This window comes from Brienomyrus brachyistius, chromosome 19 (genome assembly GCF_023856365.1).
Source record: "Brienomyrus brachyistius isolate T26 chromosome 19, BBRACH_0.4, whole genome shotgun sequence".
Taxonomy (NCBI): domain Eukaryota; kingdom Metazoa; phylum Chordata; class Actinopteri; order Osteoglossiformes; family Mormyridae; genus Brienomyrus; species Brienomyrus brachyistius.
This window is the reverse complement of record NC_064551.1, coordinates 16,573,814-16,595,003: the sequence shown is the minus strand read 5'-3', so window position 1 is coordinate 16,595,003 and position 21,190 is coordinate 16,573,814. Positions and strand designations below refer to the sequence as shown.

The following is a 21,190-nucleotide window of genomic DNA, read 5'->3' as shown; positions in this document are numbered from 1 at the left end:
CGCTTTGCTTGTGATCCGTCGATGAACGGCGATTCGCATGCATCTCCTTACTTTTCTGCTCTGCTACTTTTCAGCTAGGCATGCAGTCTGCTTCCACAAACATTCGTGAGAGAATGGGTCCCTCTCGGGAGCTCCGCGAATTCAAATGTTAGTGGTATAATTACAAAGTGGAAGAAACTGGGAACAACAGCAACTCAGCCATGAAGTGGCGGGCCATGTAGAATCACAGAGCGGGGACAACGCAGAATTCACCAACTGTCTGCAGAGTCAAGAGCTACAGACCTCCAAACTTCATGTGGCCTTCAGATTAGCTCAAGAATAGTGCATAGAGAACTTCATGGAATGGGTTTCCATGGCTGAGCAGCTGCATCCAAGCCTTACATCACTAAGTGCGATGCAAAGTGTCGGATGCAGTGGTGTACAGTAAAGCACACTGCCACTGGACTCTACAGCAGTGGAAAAGTGTCCTCTGGAGTGACGAATCAGGCTTCTCTGTCTGGCAATCTGATGGACGAGTCTGGGTTTGGCAGTTGTCAGGATAACGGTACTTGCCTGACTGCATTGTGCCAAGTGTAAAGTTTGGTGGAGGGGGGATTATGGTGTGGGGGTGATTTTCAGGGGTTGGGCTTGGGCCCTTAGTTCCAGTGAAAGGAACTCTTAATGCTGCAGCATTTAAAACCATTTTGGACGATTTCATGCTCCCAACTTTGTGGGAACAGTTTGGGGATGGCTTCTTCCTGTTCCAGCATGACTGCGCACCAGTGCACAAAACAAGGTCCATAAGGACATGGGTGAGCAAGTCTGTTGTGGAGGAACTTGCAGAGAACCCGGACTTCAACCCAACAGAACACCTTTGGGATGAATTAGAGCAGAGACTGTGAGCCAGGCCTTCTCATCCAACATCAGTGCCTGACCTCACAAATGCTCTCCTGGAAGGTTGGTCAAAAATTCCCATAAACACACTCCTAAACCTTGTGGACAGCCTTCCCAGAAAACTTGAAGCTGTTATAACTGCAAAGGGTGGGCCAACTCCATATTAAAGCCTATGTATTAAGAATGAGATGTCATTAAAGTTCATGTGTGTGTAAAAGCAGGTGTCCCAATGCCTGTTGGAACTCTGTCAGTGTTTGAGGTGAAATCTATGTCTCTGAGATTTAATAGAAATGAACTTTACAAGTGCCTTTATCTTCAGCATACCTAAAAAAAATATATAACCACTAGTTCAAGAAATCTGAATAGTCGTTTAAGCTTAAAACATTTTACAAGGATAGAAGACAAAACCAGCAGAAGAAAACTGAAAATCACACAGTGAATAAAAATATAATTAAATTTTATAGTTCCATTTATGTGGCTTCGTATTTATATATATATATATATATATATACTCTGCTGACAACGTCAACAAATGCCACTGACTTGTAAGTAAAGCACCAAAACGTACAGCAATTGAGCTAAAATAAAGTTAATGAGAATGTATAAAGACTAATAGAAAATAAAAACGCATGGTGATGAGGAGTAAACAACAGAGAACGCAAACCCCCCCCAGCCGAGCTGAGGGCCCATGGCCTGTAATTAAATATGCATCTGACACAGTTGTGGTATTATTATTTGAAAAAGCTCAAAAGTTTGCTCATTTAACAGACACGCAAGAGCATTGACCATTTCCCAACATTGCTGAACACACTGAGATAAATTTACGGTGACAGCTATGATGTTTCACCTACAGTGATAATTCACAGGAGGCTTTGTTAGAAATTATTACACATGACGTTTGGTTGCCGCGTGTTTGGCAGTTTGGGGATTAAGAGCATTGACCTGCATGCTGAAGTTCCAGGAGTGATTTCTCTATTGCATCATCAGGTACCTTATCTGAATTGCTCTGGTGTAATATTTAACTGTATATGAAAGAATTCAGTTCAATTCAAATCATTTTATTTATTCTCAAGAGGCAATTAAAAAGGCACGTGGAGTAGAACAGCAACCTTTCGCACATAATAAATTTAGAATTAGTGGACATGCACACATAAAGGGCATTAATGCTGTGTGTTCTGACAGTTTCAATGAAAAAGTTTAATTGAAAGTTCTAATAGTTGCCGAATCTCCGATGTTGAGGGTTGAAGAGCTGGACACCCCTTGGGCACAAAGGTCGCTCTTCTCTGTGTCCTGCTACCTGGACAGCGACGCCTGCACCTTGAAGGGAGCCACTCTGACACGGGGAACAGGACGCGTGAGGGATCCTGTAATAGAGATTAAGTCTCTTTTGAAACTCACAGGTTCCCAGGTTGAAGAACAGTGCCCTGTTTCACTTGGTTAACCTCTCTTCATTGGACAGCACTTATTCACATATGCTGCACACAGATTTTTGTTTGTCGTTATTGTTTTGAGTAATCTGCTAAGAACATGAGTCTGACTTGTTCATTAGTTACCCTTCACTGGCCCCATAATAGCTGACTAAAATAACAGCAGGAAAAACAGGACTGAAAGCATGGAACAGTTGTTTTTTGATGTTACTCCAAAGGCCCATTACTATTGTGCATGGAGAGAGAGACTGTCAAGAGAGCAGCTTTCCTGTTCATGGGAGCAGTGGCAGGTTACTGGAGTCCCACTCAGTACACTATTTTGGGCCCCCTCTAGTGTAGTGACTGTGTGTGGCCAACAGGGGGGCTCCAAACTCGGGCCCCCTCCCAAATATGTGGTTTGAGTAGTGGTTAACATCACTACTGCATGGGAGTAAGGTTGTGCATGTTATGGAGGCATACATAAGTCTTTGTGTGTGTGTGTTCTGGAGAGAGGGAGGGGGAGTGGGAGAGAGAGAGGGGGGAGAGAGAGAGAGAGGGAGAGAGAGAGAGGGAGAGAGATAGTTCTTTTGTCTCTTTTGTGCTTTGCTTTTCATCCTTCTCCAGAAATAACCTCAGAACAGTATTATACAGGACCCAAAAAAGGGAAATGAGGGCTGTTTTTATCTAGATGTCCTTGAATGCATTGGACCAAAATTCCAAACCCAGGGAAAAAAAAGTTTTTAAGTGGATAAAAGTCATGGAAATTCCAAGATTGGAAGTACGGGAGTTTTGGGGTTTTTTTTTTTTTTGGTTTTGGTCAATGATTTGGATTAAGATGTGAATGTTAACTTCAATTAATCATGTTTTCCTGTCATCTCTTAATTAACAAAATAGGTCAATCACACATGTGTGGACATCAGACACAAAATATGGCCGATAATCCAAATGAGGTTCAGTCTCAATCACCAACATTGATCTGCATGCTTTATGTGCTGCTAATGATGACATGACTTCCCAAATTTACTGATACTAGTTGCAATATATAATTACAATTGCTTACTTTATATTGTTCTAATTGTTGGGTTTGTTGGCTTTGCAGTCTATAATTCCATATTAATGGACATCTGAAACACTGAACTGAATGTGCCTGTGTGCATGTTGTTTAAGGACGTGGGTACGGATACATTTTTCCCATTTCCTCCTGTGTACACGCTGATGTCCACTGTAATCTCTAATGTCTGTGTTACGAATCTTCAAAAGCAGAAATATAGCAATGTCTGTTTCTTTTGTTTCTTTGTTCTACAGAGATGTTGAAGGAATTGAACCAGCAGCGCAGAGCGAAAGAGTTTACAGACCTGAAAATTATTGTTGAAGGCAAAGAGTTTGAAGTCCACCAAAATGTTCTAGCTTCCTGCAGCTTGTATTTCAAGGACCTGGTTAAAAGGTTTGCTTTCCTCCAGCTGTCGATCGGCTCTGTTTTTTTGTAGGGTCCATTTGTGTCGCTTTTCTCCCTCCCCTCTCTTGCAGGTGTGTGAAGACTGAGGTTCCTGTCACAGGGCCAGTAGCCATTCCTTCGACCTTTTGAAATGAATGTATCTCAGTGTGGAAGGTCAACCTGTGTCGCACCTTCTCCTCCCAGTAGAGTGAATGATCAAATATGCATTTTAATGGGCTGGGAAAACGCTTCTGCTGCCGGCTGTGCTTTCGCAAGACGTGGGAACTTTCTGGAAGTTCCACCATAAATTGACACGTCAGGCTAATTGAGGATGGCGTTTCCTCTCCAAAAGTCATCCGGCTGCGGTTTTCCTCTAGACCGTCGGGTTGCGGTACCCAGAGGCCGAGCCGTTGATGTAATTTCAGAGAAAACACGACAGCGAGGCCGTACTGGTGTTTACAGCCTTGTGAAGCACTAGACGTAGTTGCCCTTGTGGGAGTATTATGCATGCACACACACCACTGATGACGGGTCAAAGTCATCAGCATCCAAAGTAACTTTCCGTTGGTGATATCCAGTGCCAAACCTTTATTGTACATTTCTTCTCAGATGGGTTTTTAGTGAGGTCATTCTGAGCCGGGCACCATTTTACCCAGTGCCCCCTAACACTGGAATCCTGAGCACCTCGTTAACAAGCCTTTATTAAACAAGCTTGTGATATGTAATTACACTGGGCTTGATGGTAACTTGTACTGTCAGCAGCTGCATGCTTTGTAATAATATGCTCCTTTTTAAAGTGCCAGGTTCACATTTCTAAACCCTTATTCTTTGTGCTCAGTTTTTAACACTGGTAGATGTTTTCATTTTCTACGCACGGATCTTACCGTGTAGCTCACCTACCATATACAGCTGTAGGCCCCAACACCCCATTGGGATACATCCCCCACATAATTAAGACCTCTTTATATCTCCTTTCTTTTAAAGATAACTAGGACTGAGCTTATTTTTTTGCTGTTTGGATTTATTAAAGTCCAGATCTTACAGTTTGTGTTTCAGGGAAATCTGTATCTTCCAGTTTTTTCAGATTTTGCTTCTGATATTCTGACATTTCTCTCTGGATTCTCTATTTTAATTTTGTTAGCTAAACATTCCAGTCTGAGGACTGAATTTTAAATCTTTTGACGAGGGGACCACTTACATTAGCTGAGTTATTATGTTGCGTAAAAGTTTTATAAAAGGCAGCTGTGGAGAAGCAGGGAGATTTTCAGTAAATTTCCTTCTCAGTTGCTGTTTTGAAACAATCCAAAGATTGGCTGCTGGTCACCCAGCAATCAGTGTGACTGGTGCTGCAGTCAGCAGAGAAGATGAAGCCCATGGCTACTTCACAGCTCCAGCGTTGAAATGACACTTCAGTTTGTACGTTAGAATATTTTATTCAGATTCCATCATACTCTCTAAGGAGCCTAGAGTCAGCTGATTATCCAGCACCTCTGGGGGGGAATATGACTATTGTGGTCATCATGGGATTCAAACCAACAACATTCCAATCCCCAACACAGAGGCCTAACCCACTGTCATGTCAGTTTTGATATGAATTGTAGATGAATGAATTAATGTAGAACCTTCTCACAGGTGCCAAAAACATGACCTGCTCCTCTTTTACTGTGTGGCTTGTGAACCGATAAAATTTCCAGTATTTTTCTGTAAAGTATAATTAGTGTTATACACCTTGAATTTAACATACCGATTTGCCCATTTAATTTTGGTGACGAAGGCGAAGGTGTATTATTTACCAAGTCAGGGTAAATTTCTGGCCTTGGAAATCGCTGTGTGTTTTTATCGGTATGGATTTTACATTCAGGACACTTTCGTCTTTAAGTCCTGGGCTGGATCATCAAGCTTTCCTGGCCAAGTTACCTTAACATGTACGTTTTAATCTTCATAATAAGTGAATGGAAGACTGAGTCCACATTTCACAGCGCCACATCAATCACAGTTTGATAACTTTTAACAATATCGCTGTACTCTCTCCACTGAGAAAGCAAATTAGCTTTTAACAGGACAGCGATCACTTTCTCCACGCTGTTAATTTCTAATTAATTATTTTGCTACAGCAGAACCACATATAAGACACTTCGAAGGAGATTATACATAATTCTGATTTTCTTTATTAAGGTACAAAAGTCTTATTTGGGTCATCTTTGAACATCTTATATTATAAGTAAATTGCAGCATATCTGCAGTTGACTTGTATAGAGAATTTATTCAGTGTAAATTACAGTGGTTCCTCATATCTGTCGCCCAAAACAGATACTTGTGTTACATGTACTTGGAAATATGAATTTGTTGAAATGTCCTGAGGTAATCCTACATTCATTACCAAATGAATTTACTGTGTCCTGAGCACCGCCAACAAGATTAATTGCTAGCTGTTTAAACCACTGTCGGTATCTTTACTGTCTAATTACTTTGTGTGAAACCTGGCAAGCAGCACGAAGACCCAGAATCACCGTTAAAAGCGTGTACACAACCGAAGTCCCCTTAGTTATTGTGTTGTGTTTATAATTACCTAACACATTTTCAGTAGCAGGAAACAGTAATAATGTACAGTATAGATGAGGCCGTATTCACCTGTAAACATATCAGGCGCTGAATTTTTAACAGTTAATTATTCCCAATTCCATGGGTTTGTTCACCAGTTAATGATCCCCTGTAATTTATTCAGTGACAAGTCAGTGACAGTGATTATGGGTCATATAAGGAAGAATCACTGAATGGCGTTAATGCCAAGCATCAGGACAGATACTGTCATGTTCAGCGGATCGACAATTAAATAAGCTTGAAAAAGTAGGGAAAAAAAACATGCCACTTTAAAAAAAAAAAGAGTGAAAATCCCAGTTATTGCAGCATCTTGAGAAGTGCCTTCAACAGCCGGCAGCAGCATTACACTGAAAGGCGGTAATTTGTATGAGTAATGAAATGTCGGCTCGTTCGCAAATATACGGATATGTAACTGTGCCGAAACGGGTCATGTACTTTAAGTGCATCGATACAATTTCAGCGTAATTATATAGAATCATGCTTCTACTGTAATTAAAGTGCATATTGCGAAGCCGTTAGCACAACAGCACTTCAGATCAAATTTTTCCGTTTATTAATGATGAGTAATTCAATCAGCCAGCTAATCAATGTCAGTAGTGGCACTGCGTTCTGCTAGAGCTGTCTTTATTGCCAAAATATATAAATATTAAATATGAATTTCAAAGATGAACAGTAGGCCTATTGGTGGACCATCCCAAGAGATTAAATTGGCAATGCAACTCTTAAACGGCATAATGTAGCTGTCGTACCACGGCACTTCTGAGTAGGCAAGGTTTTCTTAGTTTTTCACGAGAAAATAATGGATACTTAAGGCAGCTTTCTTTGTCTTAGAGCAAGAGAGATGTGTGATATAGATAGGTATAACAAGGTTACGTAAGCATGTATACCCAGATTTTACCTGGCTAAGTGAATCTGGAAGGCAGCATAATTGGATGCTGCTGCTACTGATTGAAGGAAATGGTTTATCTTGATGGCATGCAGTCAGATATTGAAGAAGTCACACATTTTTGGCCAGTCATTATGCGTAAGGCTGACCTTTGTCAGCCTGGCGGTGGACAGGTTAGCTGCACTGGGCCGAGTGATTTCATTTTCTGTGTGTGCACCGATTTAATTTATGGATGTGGTGCTTCTGTGCCGAAGTGGAATGATAAAAATAAGGGGAAACCATCATAAACGCCCTGGCCTTTCATCACAAAAGGCCATTGTTACATTTGAAGAAGGCATCTCTCAGATGTGTGCTGAGTAGGTGTGCATAGTTATAGAGTTCAGTACAATTACCCCGCATCTGCCGTGTAAAAAGAAATTACGGATGCAGGGCGAGATTTGTGCTTAAGTACTCAGACAATCCGGTCAGGTATTAAATAATTACATTTTGCAATGCTTGTCTGGTGCGTGAAAGCCAATGGATTTGCTGTAGCTATTGTTAGACTTTGCAATATCGCCATGCTATTCCCACGATGCCTGGCATCCTAGGTGCGCATCTCTCTCGTGCAGTCCCCCCCCCCCCCCCCCCCCCCCCGCAGCGCACCCAGCGCACAGATGGTGCCGATGCCGCACTAGTTTATCACGGAGGGGGTTCCCACACGCGCCACCTCCCAGTCCGAAGCTCAGAAACGAGTTTACGAGGATCCAGGGTGCCAGGATTTTCATTTACAACTGATGTTAATGTGCAAATTCTGCAGAGGTTTATGTAGAAAGTGCTTTATATATATATATATATATATATATAAATATATACATATATATTATATATATATATATATATAAACAAAGTTAACAGAAATTACTTAAATGGTTGCTTTAAAAATGTACATAAATTTTGAATATAATGTGAAACCACTGATTTCTGTGGATTAAAAAAAAACACATTTTGATAAATGGAGATTTTCTTTCCTTGTTTCAATAGCAACTCTGCAATCAGATGCAGAGCACATGTGCACCTATCTGGAAGGCAGTGAACCATTTCCATAACAAAAGTGATTTGCACATAGCAAGCGGCCCCTGAAAGCTGCCTCAGACTGCGCTAATCTACGTACTGACGGGCATGTACTTCTTTTTCAGTTTCTTACGTTTGCATTTAGATCCCCCTTTTCTCTCGTCCATGTCCTACATTACTTAACGCCGGCTTGCCTCTTTCTGTAGTAGTACCATTCTAGGCATTATACGTTAATGTAATAACGCACCTTGGCTTTGCTTTTCAGGAGTGACGCTCTACTTTCCAGCCAATCCCAGAGGCACCGAGCCACACTCTACCTTTTCCGTTCAGTCCTGTATGACTAATATTTCAGTTCATACACAGGCAATGCTGATTTTTGGCAGCGTGGCCAGATGCTTGTCTAAGTGAAACTCCTGTTCAAAAGACCAGACCCAGGTTCAAAATTATGGACACCCCCTCCCCCCGTCTCCACTTCCTCCCCCACACCCTCCCCCTCCCACCAGAAGGATGGCTGCTGGCTACCTGTGGCAGAACTGACTCTCTCCCCCACCCCCCTCCGCTCTAACCATACTGTCTGTCCGTCCTGTCTGTCCTCTTTAAAATGGTGTCTTTCACGTCTTCATTATGGGTGTGAAACAAAGGCAGGGAAGCACAGGAGACATAGAGACAGATTCAGATAGGCAGAGACAATAGATGGATCATTAAAGAATCAGTAGATGGATAGATGGAGAGAGAGAACAATAATATACAGATGGATGAGTGCATAGTGCATTAAATGTGCATGTACATCCCCGCTGATAAACATTAGAGAACCAGGCTCATTTTAACTCGGAGGAGACGGTGTGTCATTTGGGACATTATTTGCTCTAGGTCCACATTACATAAGGCTGAAAGCCTAGGGGAGTTTTTCAGGCAAAGCTGCATGATTTTGGATGACATCACAGCACGACGGCCCCCCCTTCTCTATGGATAGCAGGGTGGCGTAGTGGTTAAGGATTTCACCTCGGAACCTGAAGGTTGCTGGGTCAAGTCCTAGATGTGGTGCCCTTGAGCATCCAGTGAAATACATAGCTGTATAACAGGAATTACATGACACTTTTGCAGAAGAATCAGCCACTGTGTGATTCTGGCCTTATTTGGCAGGCGATGGAACCATGAATCAGGCATGTGGCCTAAAATACTTTAGGCTGGAGAGGATTCAATCAACCTTAACCATCCATCTAGGAAGCTTGATGGTAGTCTTCTGTTCAGGAAGTGTCCATTACCGTCCATACCGTCACATGTGCATATGTAAAGTCAGTCATGTAAACAGCATCCTCACGTGATATTAACGTGTTTCGTTTCTCACCTGTGCTGCCATGACAGCCGTAGACATCAGTGGATCCCCCCCCCCCACCCCCAAGCATGACCTTAGAGCACGTTCTCTTTCAGATGCCGTCTAGATACATTAGACCTAGCCTGCTTATGCATTTCTTTTTATTATGTTTTAATTGTCTGCCCTCCCCCAACTCCTCCCCAGCCCATTGTGCCCCTAATGATTCCGGCCGGCTCCGCGAAGCCCTCACCTGACTCCGCCCCTCCGCTGTTGCCAGGTCAACGGGAGAGAAGCAGAACGGTGAGAAGCTGGAGCTGTCCATGAGCGGCGTGGCTGCCGACGTGTTGGAGCTGCTGCTGGAGTTCGTCTACACGGGCTCGCTCGTCATCAACGCTGCCAACGCCAAGACCCTCCTGGAGGCCGCCAACAAGTTCCAGTTCAACACCTTCTGCAAAGTCTGTGTTTCCTTCTTGGGTAGGTGTGCCGCATAAGCCCCTCCCCCTTACTTTTTTTTTATATTGAGACGCCGCGTCTGAATTTTTGAAGGTCAGGGAGGCGGGCGGTGTGGAAAAGCAGCCACTTCGTATCGATCGGTATCCGGCAGTCTCCTGTAATAAGCCGTAAACGCTGCAGAGCGGAGCCGCGAGAGAAAATCACGGCGGAGGTCAAAACCTGGGGCCTAGATCCTCTGACAACCTGGTCGCTAGGATTCCGGCGGTACCTTTTGGCCCGATCGCCTGACCATGAAGATGGGTTCTCATTATACCACATCAAGAAAGACACTAAACAATATGCTTGTGAGATATATGTATCTTAGGCCGGGGGGGGGGGGGAATCTTATCGGCAAACGACCGGTGTAGGATTTTGGGATAATCCAAGTTTGAGGACTCAGCCAATCAGTCCTCTAATTAGTAATTTAATTAGGGAGTTGCAGCGAAAACCTACATACACAGGGGCCCTTTCTGGATAAGATTGACCACCTCTGTCTTAAAAAGGAAAGCTAAAAGCTCAGAATAAAAAAACAAACATTAGCATTAGAACATTTCTTCTGTTCTTCAGAAAACTTACTGATGTCTTGTTGGATGGCTAGATGAACACGGCTTCTGCTCCCAAACTCCTCTCCTCATTGGCACCACAGCCATTCCATGTATCCGTTAAATTTCACTCAATCACTCAATTAATTTGTTTAATTAGTTTAAAAAAAAAGTCAACGAGGTATTGATTAGTCATATGAGATGTGCTAGTGGATGAGTCAAAAAATTACATGGGTGTATTGGATGGTTGCTGCAAATACTGGGGTGACTTTAGCAGACGTATTCAAAAGGCTAAGCTAACAAACTTTGACAGGCATAATAGCATAGATTTACATCAGCATAAAGGTCATTTAAACATCATTTTCCTTGGCTGCCTAAGACCTTTACACAGAACTGTGTGTGTTAGGGTTATCATACACGTGTATGTATATATGTATATATACTGTATATAATACACACACCCGCGACCCAGTAGGATAAGCGGTTTGGAAAATGGATGGACGGATAATACACACACACACATACATGCATATATACTGTATACATATATATTGAGATATTATATATATATATATATATATTTCTCTCTCTTTTTTGATAGCATGCCATGTATTTTACAGTGAAGTTAAAGCTTAAGTTTAATAGAAAGTAAGTTTTTAGCGTTTTATACAGATGGACATGTCCAGCTAAGCACCTCGTACAACATCAGCAACCCCACCAGCAGCTCCATGTCCTACCTGCTGTCGTTATTATATGCAAACTGCAGTCTTCAGGTGAGAAATCCCAATTTTCCTTGTTGGATTTGGGCTTTCCTGTCGCCTGCGTGAGGGTCCCCGTTTCCGTCACGAATCGCAAAATTGCACCAGAACTGGGTTGCGGGGCCGGGTGTCTGCATGCGAAATCGCATTTCATGCAGATTAAGGAAGCAGAGACAGAAAGATACAAACATGCCAGGAGGGGTCCGCCTTCGCCTTGTCAAATTTGTGAATGCGGTGGGGGGGGCAGGGGAGGGGATGTGCTTAGGCTTCTCAGTATGATTAATGTTGTGTAGGAAAAACCAAATAATACAGAGTTCTTCCCCATTCGTCTCTGCTCGACTTGTTCAGCCTGGACATGGCTGCAGGCGTGTGGGGTGACTGGAAACGCAGCGCTGGCCCTTTATAATATTGCTGTTTCATTGCTATTTTTAACAATCTCCTTAGTAATGCTAAGTTCCATTATAAAAGTCCTTCGTTATAGTTAACTGTGCTCAACACTTATGGCTTGCTTATGTTTCAGACATTTACATTAAATAGATGTTTTTATCTAAAGCAGCACGCAACTGTAGAAGTGGGGTCTGACAGTTCCTAGAGCATTAGGAGTTAAGGGCTTTGTTCAAGGATGTAGTGGTGAACTTGGGATTTGAACTGACAACCTTCTGATCACATTCACTACATCCTAACCTGCTGAGCTGCACACGTCCCGCCAAACATTATGTTTTTAACTTTGCTCTGTCACCACAGTAATAAGCTGGCAAACCTTATGTGTTTCGTCATGCATATTATTGCTATACATATTACAGAACATGCCACAGAATGCATTGTGCTGCTTTACATACCATGAAATCTAACATGAAGTCACCCAGTAGGCGCCGATTAGAACTTCTCCACTGGGCAGGACTTTCTCGGCCTTTACACATTTACGTTTACATCGATTCATTCAGCAGGTACTCTCGTCTTGTTCATACAGGCAAAGAAGAGGGAACACTGCAGGCGTACGGCTGTCAAAGAGTCGATTGGCCTTAAGTGTAGCTAGGCTGAGCCTCCGGTGAATGCTCAGGTAGAAGTGCAACCAGTATTGCAGCAGGAGCAAAACAACAGGTTACAGAAAACATGGCAAGAGCCTAAGAAGAGAAGCTCTTCAAATCTAAGACAAGTACAAAGATACTAGAGCATTCAAGACACTTGAGAGATCAGCGCAGACAGCAGGACAGTGGTTGGATGACCTAGTTGAGGTGATTCCAGGTGGGTCTTGAGACATTTCTGTAGGTAGAGAAGGGTCTTGACCCTTAGCGGCCCCCTGTCAGTTTCCTGAATTGATTCTTCTCCTCGTTTACCCCTCACGGGATCTGAATGATGACCTTGCTCTGCTCACAGCAGGCAGACATGACCCCCCTCCTCCGACACTCACACACCCGCCTCCCGTGTCCCCCGCAGAGAAGCAGCTGACGGCGGCTAACTGCCTGGGCGTGCTGGCCATGGCCGAGGCGATGTGCTGCACGGAGCTGCACAGCATGGCCAAAGCCTTCGCCCTGCAGAACTTCCCTGAGGTGGCTGCCCAGGAGGAGATCCTCAACATCTCTAAGGAGGACTTCGTCAACTACCTATCCAACGACAGCCTGAACACCAAAGCCGAGGAGGTGGTTTACGAGACCGTCATCAAGTGGATCAAGAAGGACCCCATCTGCAGGGTGCAGGTAAACGGCCCTTTATCAGAATGTTTCAAATTAACCCAAATATATTTACATTTATGTTAAACATAGACCATTAGGGCATAATATAATCCATTTTGAATGAAAAATGCAGCAAAGCTCCTTCAGTTCTAGTGGACTTTCCTCTCATTGTGATTCCGCTACTGTTCTGAGTTCAGGAATTTTGCTCCAGTGGAATCGATATTCAGCGATCGTGGTTTCCCAGCGTTTTGCGTCGTTCGGTCTCTCTCCTCCCCTTGCTTTCTCCTCCGTTGGCGAGGCAGGTAATTAAATGAGCCCTACAGAGAGAAGAGGCTCTCATTAAAAGGTATTGTTTTATGGTATTCAAATCATTTCTACCTTGACTTTTGGCACAATTTTTGATCAAAGTCAAATTAGTCTTTTCCTGAATGAGTGCACATACTAAAACTAAAGATAACTATATTCTTCCTAATTACTTATTGCATAGTCACGGTTGCTCAAGCTTAATAACTAATTTAACTGGAACACGCACTTGTTACACTAATTTTACCTTCTTGGCTGAGTTATGGGATTGCTACACTTGTTCCTGGGTAGATAACATGGTTTGCAGTTTATATAATGTGCAGACACTGCTTTTTAAAGAAAATTCCATGAGCAATTGGGAGTTTGGGGTCCTGCTCAGGGAACCAACAATGAAATCAATATACCAATTTCTGGGATTTGAACCAGCAACCATCTGACCACAGGCATAGCATCCTAACCCCTAAATGTATGCCTCTTTCCACCTGGTTTTGACCTGGATGCTTTACAGGTGTCAGGCAAACATCTTCACCACTAAACTATGGGAACTAAAGTCTTTGTGAGAATTAAGTTGTTGCGCCCATGGCTAAATTACCTCGGCTACCATCAGCTGACCTTGTGACCTCTCCCTGATCCGGAAGTATTTGGTGTAGGAGCTCTGCAATGAAGAGCCTCGACCCAGACTCAGTCCTGTAAAACACCATGTAAGAGTGTATTCAGTGCATGTATGGGTCCAAATCTCAGCTGAGCGGACATGACAGGGAGCATATTATAAGCTCTGCTCCTTTGAAGGTGGGAGATGTCAGCAAGGTGTGACGGTCAGAATCCTGGGTGGCCTGGAGAACAAATTGTGGGAGGGAGATGAGGGAGCCAGTGCACTGAGGTTTACAGCCAGTGGGAGGGGTGGTAGCTTAGCAGGCGGCACCATGACGTTACACTCCAGTAGGTTGTGGGTTCAGTTTTGCATGGAGTTTGCCTCTCCACCCTGTGCTTGTGAACCACAATCCATAGATATGTGGTTCAGATAAATTGGTGTCTCGAAATAACCCTGGATGACTTTCTTTCGGGGGATGGATTCCAGGCTTGGAGCCCGTCTGCGATGGAGGTCAGTATGGAAAATGGATGGAAGGATGATGAGATAAAATTGGTGTAATAACTATTCATTTTGGTGGTGTTTTACGGGTTGAGTTTTGTTTGGGATGATATTATCAATTTGACAATCATCCACCCGATCTTCTGTCCTGTAACTGTTCATTCGGGTCAGGAAACCTTCATATATATATATATATAAACTAATAAACACACACACACACACACACACATATATATATATATATATATATATATATGTGTGTGTGTGCGCTTATGTGTGTGTGTGTATATGTACATTTACTAGTTTATTAGTTCTGCAATATCCAAAAATAAGTTCAATATGCTAAAATATGGTAAAATAAAACTTAATAAAACAAAAAATAATCTGCATACTCTTACTGCACAAATGAGCATAAAGGACGCTTTGATAATTGAATTTTGTGTTGTGGTTGTGAGGTTTATTAATTCCTTTATTGTTCTTCCTTGTTTCAGTGGGTGTATCTCCTTATACATTAATGCTTGGCAATAAAAATGCTTGGTTCAGACCCTAAACACGTTAGAAACTGTATGGCATTTTCTGATATTAAAACCCGCCAAATATTAATGTGCAGACAGTATAGATTTGAATTCTGTTTCACTGTTAAGCCAGTGATCTGGTGATCCGGAAGATACCATCTGATTTACACAGAGAAAACGTGGCATTTAATGGGAGAACTGGATCTAATCTAAACGCAGAGGAAGATGGAGCATCTTCTGTGTGGGTGGAAGATAAACAGGGAGAGTAATGTTACCTCACAACAATAAAAGGAGTTTTTTTTTCCATAGTATATGTACTTAGATTTTTGGGTAATTTTCATTAATGTGTCCATCATGTTTATATGTGGTTCTGCTGTATCAAAATATTTAATTAGAAATTAACAGCGTGGAAAAGGTGATCGCTGTCCTGTTAAAAGCTAATTTGCTTTCTCAGTGGAGAGAGCAGAACGATATTGTTAAAACTTATCAAACTGTGATTGATGTGGCGCTGTGAAATGTGGACTCAGTCTTCCATTCACTTATTATGAAGATTAAAACGTACATGTTAAGGTAACTTGGCCAGGAAAGCTTGATGATCCAGCCCAGGACTTAAAGACGAAAGTGTCCTGAATGTAAAATCCGTACCGATAAAAACACACAGCGATTTCCATGCCCACAAATTTACCCTGACTTGGTAAATAATACACCTTCGCCTTTGTCACCAAAATTAAATGGGCAAATCAGTACATCAAGGTGCGTCACACTTATTATACTTTAAAGACAAATACTAGATATTTCTAATTTCAACTAAAACAATGTCGCTGCTTGATTTTATGCTCCAAGTTAATCAGACAAAAAAGCCTGAATCGCTGAAGACCCTGAGTTAATCTGAATCACAGCACAATAATACAAAATATTTCCATTTTGAAAGGTGATATTGTCAGACCATAGGCCAGGCAAACTGAAAGAGAATCACATCTGTGGAAAGGTTCAGCATTAATTCATTAATATGACAACTCACAGCCTCTTGGAGCAAATTTCTCACGCAGAGGTGAAGTTTGGCTCAGTGGGTTAGGCCTCTGTATCAAGGATCAGAAGATCGTTGGTTTGAAACCCTCAACAACAGAGGTGCTGGATAATCAGCTGACTCTATGCTCCTTAAAGGAGAGTATGATGGAACTTGAATAAAATATTCTAACGTACAAACTGAAGTGTCATTTCAGCGCTGGCGTTGGAGCTGTAAAGTAGCCATGGGCTTCATCTTCTCTGCTGACTGCAGCACCAGTCACACTGATTGCTGGGTGACCAGAATCCTGATATTCAGAGTTACTCAGGGTTTTAAAGACAGAAAGCAATGCTTTAACTCAGGGCTGCACAAAAATAGCAGGACCTGAATCCAGGCCTCTTCTGTTTCACAACAGCAACTGAGAAGGAAATTTACTGAAAATCTCCCTGCTTCTCCACAGCTGCCTTTTATAAAACTTTTACGCAACATAATAACTCGGCTAATGTAAGTGGTCCCCTCGTTAAAAGATTTAAAATTCAGTCCTCAGACTGGAATGTTAAGCTAACAAAATTAATATAGAGAATCCAGAGGGAAAACAAGTGAAACATCAGAAAAATGGAAGTTGCAGAGCTTCGCTGAAACATAAACTGTATGGTTCAGACTTTAATGAGCCATGATGAAAACGTGAGCTTAGTCCCAAGTAGCTGAGGAGGAGGGGATGAGAGCAGATCTGTGCAATAAAAGCAGATAACGTGCATATTAGCAGCATGACAAGTATACAAACAGTTTGACACTGGATATCATCAGTGGAATATACTGAGAAGTTACTTTGGATGCTGATGACTTTGACCCGTCATCAGTGGTGTGTGTGCATACATAACACTCCCACAAGGGCAACTACGTCTAGTGCTTCACAAGGCTGTAAACACTAGTACGGCCTCGCTGTCGTGTTTTCTCTGAAATTACATCAACGGCTCGGCCTCTGGGTACTGCAACCCGACGGTCTAGAGGAAAACCGCAGCCGGATGACTTTTGGAGAGGAAACGCCATCCTCAATTAGCCTGACGTGTCAATTTATGGTGGAACTTCCAGAAAGTTCCCACGTCTTGCGAAAGCACAGCCGGCAGCAGAAGCGTTTTCCCAGCCCATTAAAATGCATATTTGATCATTCACTCTACTGGGAGGAGAAGGTGCGACACAGGTTGACCTTCCACACTGAGATACATTCATTTCAAAAGGTCGAAGGAATGGCTACTGGCCCTGTGACAGGAACCTCAGTCTTCACACACCTGCAAGAGAGGGGAGGGAGAAAAGCGACACAAATGGACCCTACAAAAAAACAGAGCCGATCGACAGCTGGAGGAAAGCAAACCTTTTAACCAGGTCCTTGAAATACAAGCTGCAGGAAGCTAGAACATTTTGGTGGACTTCAAACTCTTTGCCTTCAACAATAACTTTCAGGTCTGCAAACTCTTTCACTCTGCGCTGCTGGTTCAATTCCTTATAGAACAAAGAAACAACTACTATGTTTCTGCTTTTGAAGATTCACATGACACCCGTAAGCAGAATGACTGGGGTGACGATGGCGTCTTACGGTTGAATGACAAATAAGATCCTCATAAAATAACGAGAAATATCAGATGGTGCAGCCAAAAAATATTTTACAGTATGTTTTTTCAAATCAAAACCTCCATAATTTAACCATTTAAGTGTCTACAATGCATCAGATTTTAACTCTCATTTGTTTTTCATATTTATTAGCAGTCATATTAATTGCGCCACGTGCAATCAAGCTCATTTCAAATTAAATAGACAATGGGTTGGACGCCTGAGCAAACAGTTGTGTTTGACCTGCAAACTGTGGAAGTCTAACTATGAGTGAAAATGGTCTTTTTTTTAATCAATATTTGAGTTAGATCTGCTAACTTTTTTAATGGGCGATGAAGGTCACTTGGGGTCTTCTTTATGATGTGAAATCCGATCTACTGTTTTCTAAAATGTCTTTTAAATAAACCCCCCCCTTCTTCCGAATATTCCACTTGACATTTGAGTCAATAGGTTAGGTAAATAGGCAGACAGATGTTTTTCAGTTATTTGTATGGTTTTAAAACCGTAGTATTTTGTAACTTTTTAAATGAGCCTAAAGGTTTCAAACGTACAATTATGCCTATTTTTAATAGCTTAAATACCAGTTTTAAGAGATTTCTTACTCTGCTCATTTATTCAAATGGTTGCACCACTCGACATCAATAGACTTTGAGACGCAAAAATGTAAGTGTATGTTATTTGAATGTATTGAAAATATATTCACATTAATGAGACTTTCATACAGTAATATTAGGCATGGTACATATTTATTAAAGATAAAGATTCTTTTTTTTAATAGTGAAATCGCACACAATATGTGTGCCATATCATTAACCCTTTCTGTCTTGCGAGTGTTAGCAGGTGTTAATTTATAAAAGATACATCTGGTCCTGGTTGCTGATAAATGTAATCGCATTCAATGATGCTCTTTATTCTTTGATTGGGTGATGTTTGTTATCCGGACACTCAAACTGCAAGGTGAGAGTGACATTCTCATTGGTCCAGAGAGAGAAGCATGGTATCTCGTATTTGGAAGGGAAAACAGTGTGAAAAAAACGGGAAAATATGGGATGTTTTTTCAGTGGATTTATAATTCATAGGAATTTTAATGTTTTAAAATATTAGGTATCGTTAGCATTGAAGAGATAGCTGAGTGTTGTTCTGTGTTTTATGCATCTAGATGGAGTGTGCTCCCTCGGAGAAAAATGAACTCTGTTTATAGAACATATTATTCATAGCTAAATAAAACTCACATTACACTATGCTTCCAAATCCTGTGTCTTATCAGCACTGCCATATTATTCAAAACAATAAAATAGGCCATGATAATTGAATGAACGTTTTGTTTATGGTTGTTTAGTTGTCGTGTTTGTCGTCCATTTTTTCAGAGGCTTTTTCTGTTATAATAAACCATGCTGCACAGTGCATGCAAACGTGGTCCTGCTCCAGTTAATTTCGCGGAGGCAGTTTATAACCCCGCTCATGAAAAAAAGATAAGTGTTTCTAAACTCCTCGTGTTCCTTCGTGAAGACAAACTAAATTCTACATGACACGTTTGATTATCGCAGGCTGGTCAAGTATTAACGGCAGACAGCGGCTCTCTGTGCACCGTCGGGCGGACCCTGACGCGCCTAATGTGTCGTGTAAAGCTGTTTATTTTCCGATCTGCTGTACGTGGAAATCACACTCGGGCACTTTGGGAAAGTGGCCGGAGCCAGTCACGGGGCCTATTTGGGCTGCAGGAGGCCTTGCAAGATTAGCTTCAATGAACCAGAAAGGGAGCGACAGAGATTGATGTAGTGACCTTATGTTTATTTAGCTGAATGCCGACTTCATCGGGAGAGTGAACTGAGAGGAAATCAATATGAATCCGACGGAAATGAGCTCTGCTGCCGTTTGATGGCCTTCCCTTGTGTTTTGGCCGGCAAATTGTAGCGGAGCTGGGCATCCCATTCTTACATCTTGTTTTCGTGTGCCTGGGGTTCACGTCAAGCACAGCAGGCTGTATGTAGACTTGGATACGGAGGCTCACGAGCATCAGATGGGTGGTGTCCTCTTGGGGAAGATCATTTGGCTGGTTCGCATGCTTGATAAGAGTAAATCTGATATTTTTTGCAATTATACACGACTTATGTTTAGGGTGAGCGCTAAGATCTGTTGAGGATCACTGAATTGGATCTCCTGGCGAATAAAAGAAAGTAATGAATAATTAAATAACGCAACAATACGACACCTGTATATCTAGAAGTACTGGGCATTGCAGAAGAGCTGCTAGTCAAGTATTCTGACTGAAACACAAAGAAAAGCATGTTTTCTATATGTCTTCGATATGTTTTACCACACACCACGATCACAAGTAACTCCAGGGTGAGCTAGCAGTAAAACAGCAAATAGAACCCTGCTGAGTAACAAAAGATGTGAGCTACATAACGTACAATAATTATGCGAAGCATACAGTTCACTTCCCTTGCTAACTCTCTGACCAAACACAGTCCAAAGGCACAAAGTTTGTACCAGATCTGTACCAAGATTGTATCACGATCAAAACCAAAGTTCACTGAATACGGCTCTTCAAATCTGGCCCTCGATTCCAAATCCAGGCCACGTGTTCAGTAATTAGTTTAATAATTACTGATTCTGATTGGCCACAGAGGCTTCACACCTGGCTCCCAGGTAAAGGAAAGCTGGGAAATCAGCAGGGCTCGGATGTTGAGGACCGTGACTTGAGTTGCCCTATCATACAACAATCTGTGAAAAAAGTAAGAAAATACAGGCAGGTTCCCCCACAACATCTAAAATCCAAAAGCTCTCCTCTTTTCTATATTCCTGATACTATTTTTTATTTAGGAAATGTCCATACTTTTCTTGAGGGAGGGGGGACTCCCCCCTTCCTGAGAAGCACCACATTCATTGCGATACATGCAGTTATGGAAAACAGCTGGATTGATAAAAGTGCTGGTTGTTTTGGTAAATAGCTGGTGTAATTGCAGTTTTGCGTTGTAATAACATAATTGGAACAATAGCTCTAGTGTTAGCAATGACACAACCAGCACGGATGTTTAAAAAACAATGCTTGCTAATTAGCATGGAAGGATTTAACAATTGAACCTAGTGCATTCACATGAGCATGTTATTCCATATTTACGTATAGTAAAGCGTTAATTTACGCAATTTTTCCTGCCTTAACTTGTGCATAAGGTAAAGACATCGAAGTACAGAGTGATCGTCGATCTGCATGAATGTCCACACAGCCATTGGACGCGGCTCCTTCACCATTTGCTGCTCACCGTTGATAAACACATTTTCTGACTGCGAAGCATCTGGAACAGGAGACACGTTAGTGTAATATTGGAATAATGTGTTGCTAGGAGGTCAGGCAGGCACCAGTGTGACACGTAGGCGTCATGGCAACAGAGCGGCTGACCCCCCCCCCCAGCCCCACTGATGCCATGGGGGGAGAAACCTCTTAATGGACACATGCGACCTTCGACCTTTCAGCTTGTCTATGTGACCAGTCAGTCAAATATGATTTATCCCCAGCTACATGCACGCTTGCAGATGTTTATGGCTGATTTATGCTGGTGTAGCTAGCAAGGAGGAGATCCTGCAGCCTTTTGTAATGTTTGTTGTGTTACCAGGTGCTTATGTGTGCATGTTT

The 21,190-nt window shown here is 42.2% G+C and overlaps 1 protein-coding gene across 2 annotated transcripts in view; it reads left to right on the top strand.

Moving 5' to 3' along the window:
* The window catches only part of LOC125714579 (kelch-like protein 29), a 158,980-nt gene that overhangs the window by 99,152 nt on the left and 38,638 nt on the right, over positions 1-21,190 (top strand). For both annotated transcript variants that reach the window (XM_048985306.1, XM_048985305.1), the window contains 3 exons: positions 3,585-3,723; positions 9,844-10,040; positions 12,796-13,055. In XM_048985306.1, coding sequence (XP_048841263.1) covers positions 3,585-3,723; positions 9,844-10,040; positions 12,796-13,055 — 596 coding nt within the window. The remainder of the gene's footprint in view (positions 1-3,584; positions 3,724-9,843; positions 10,041-12,795; positions 13,056-21,190) is intronic.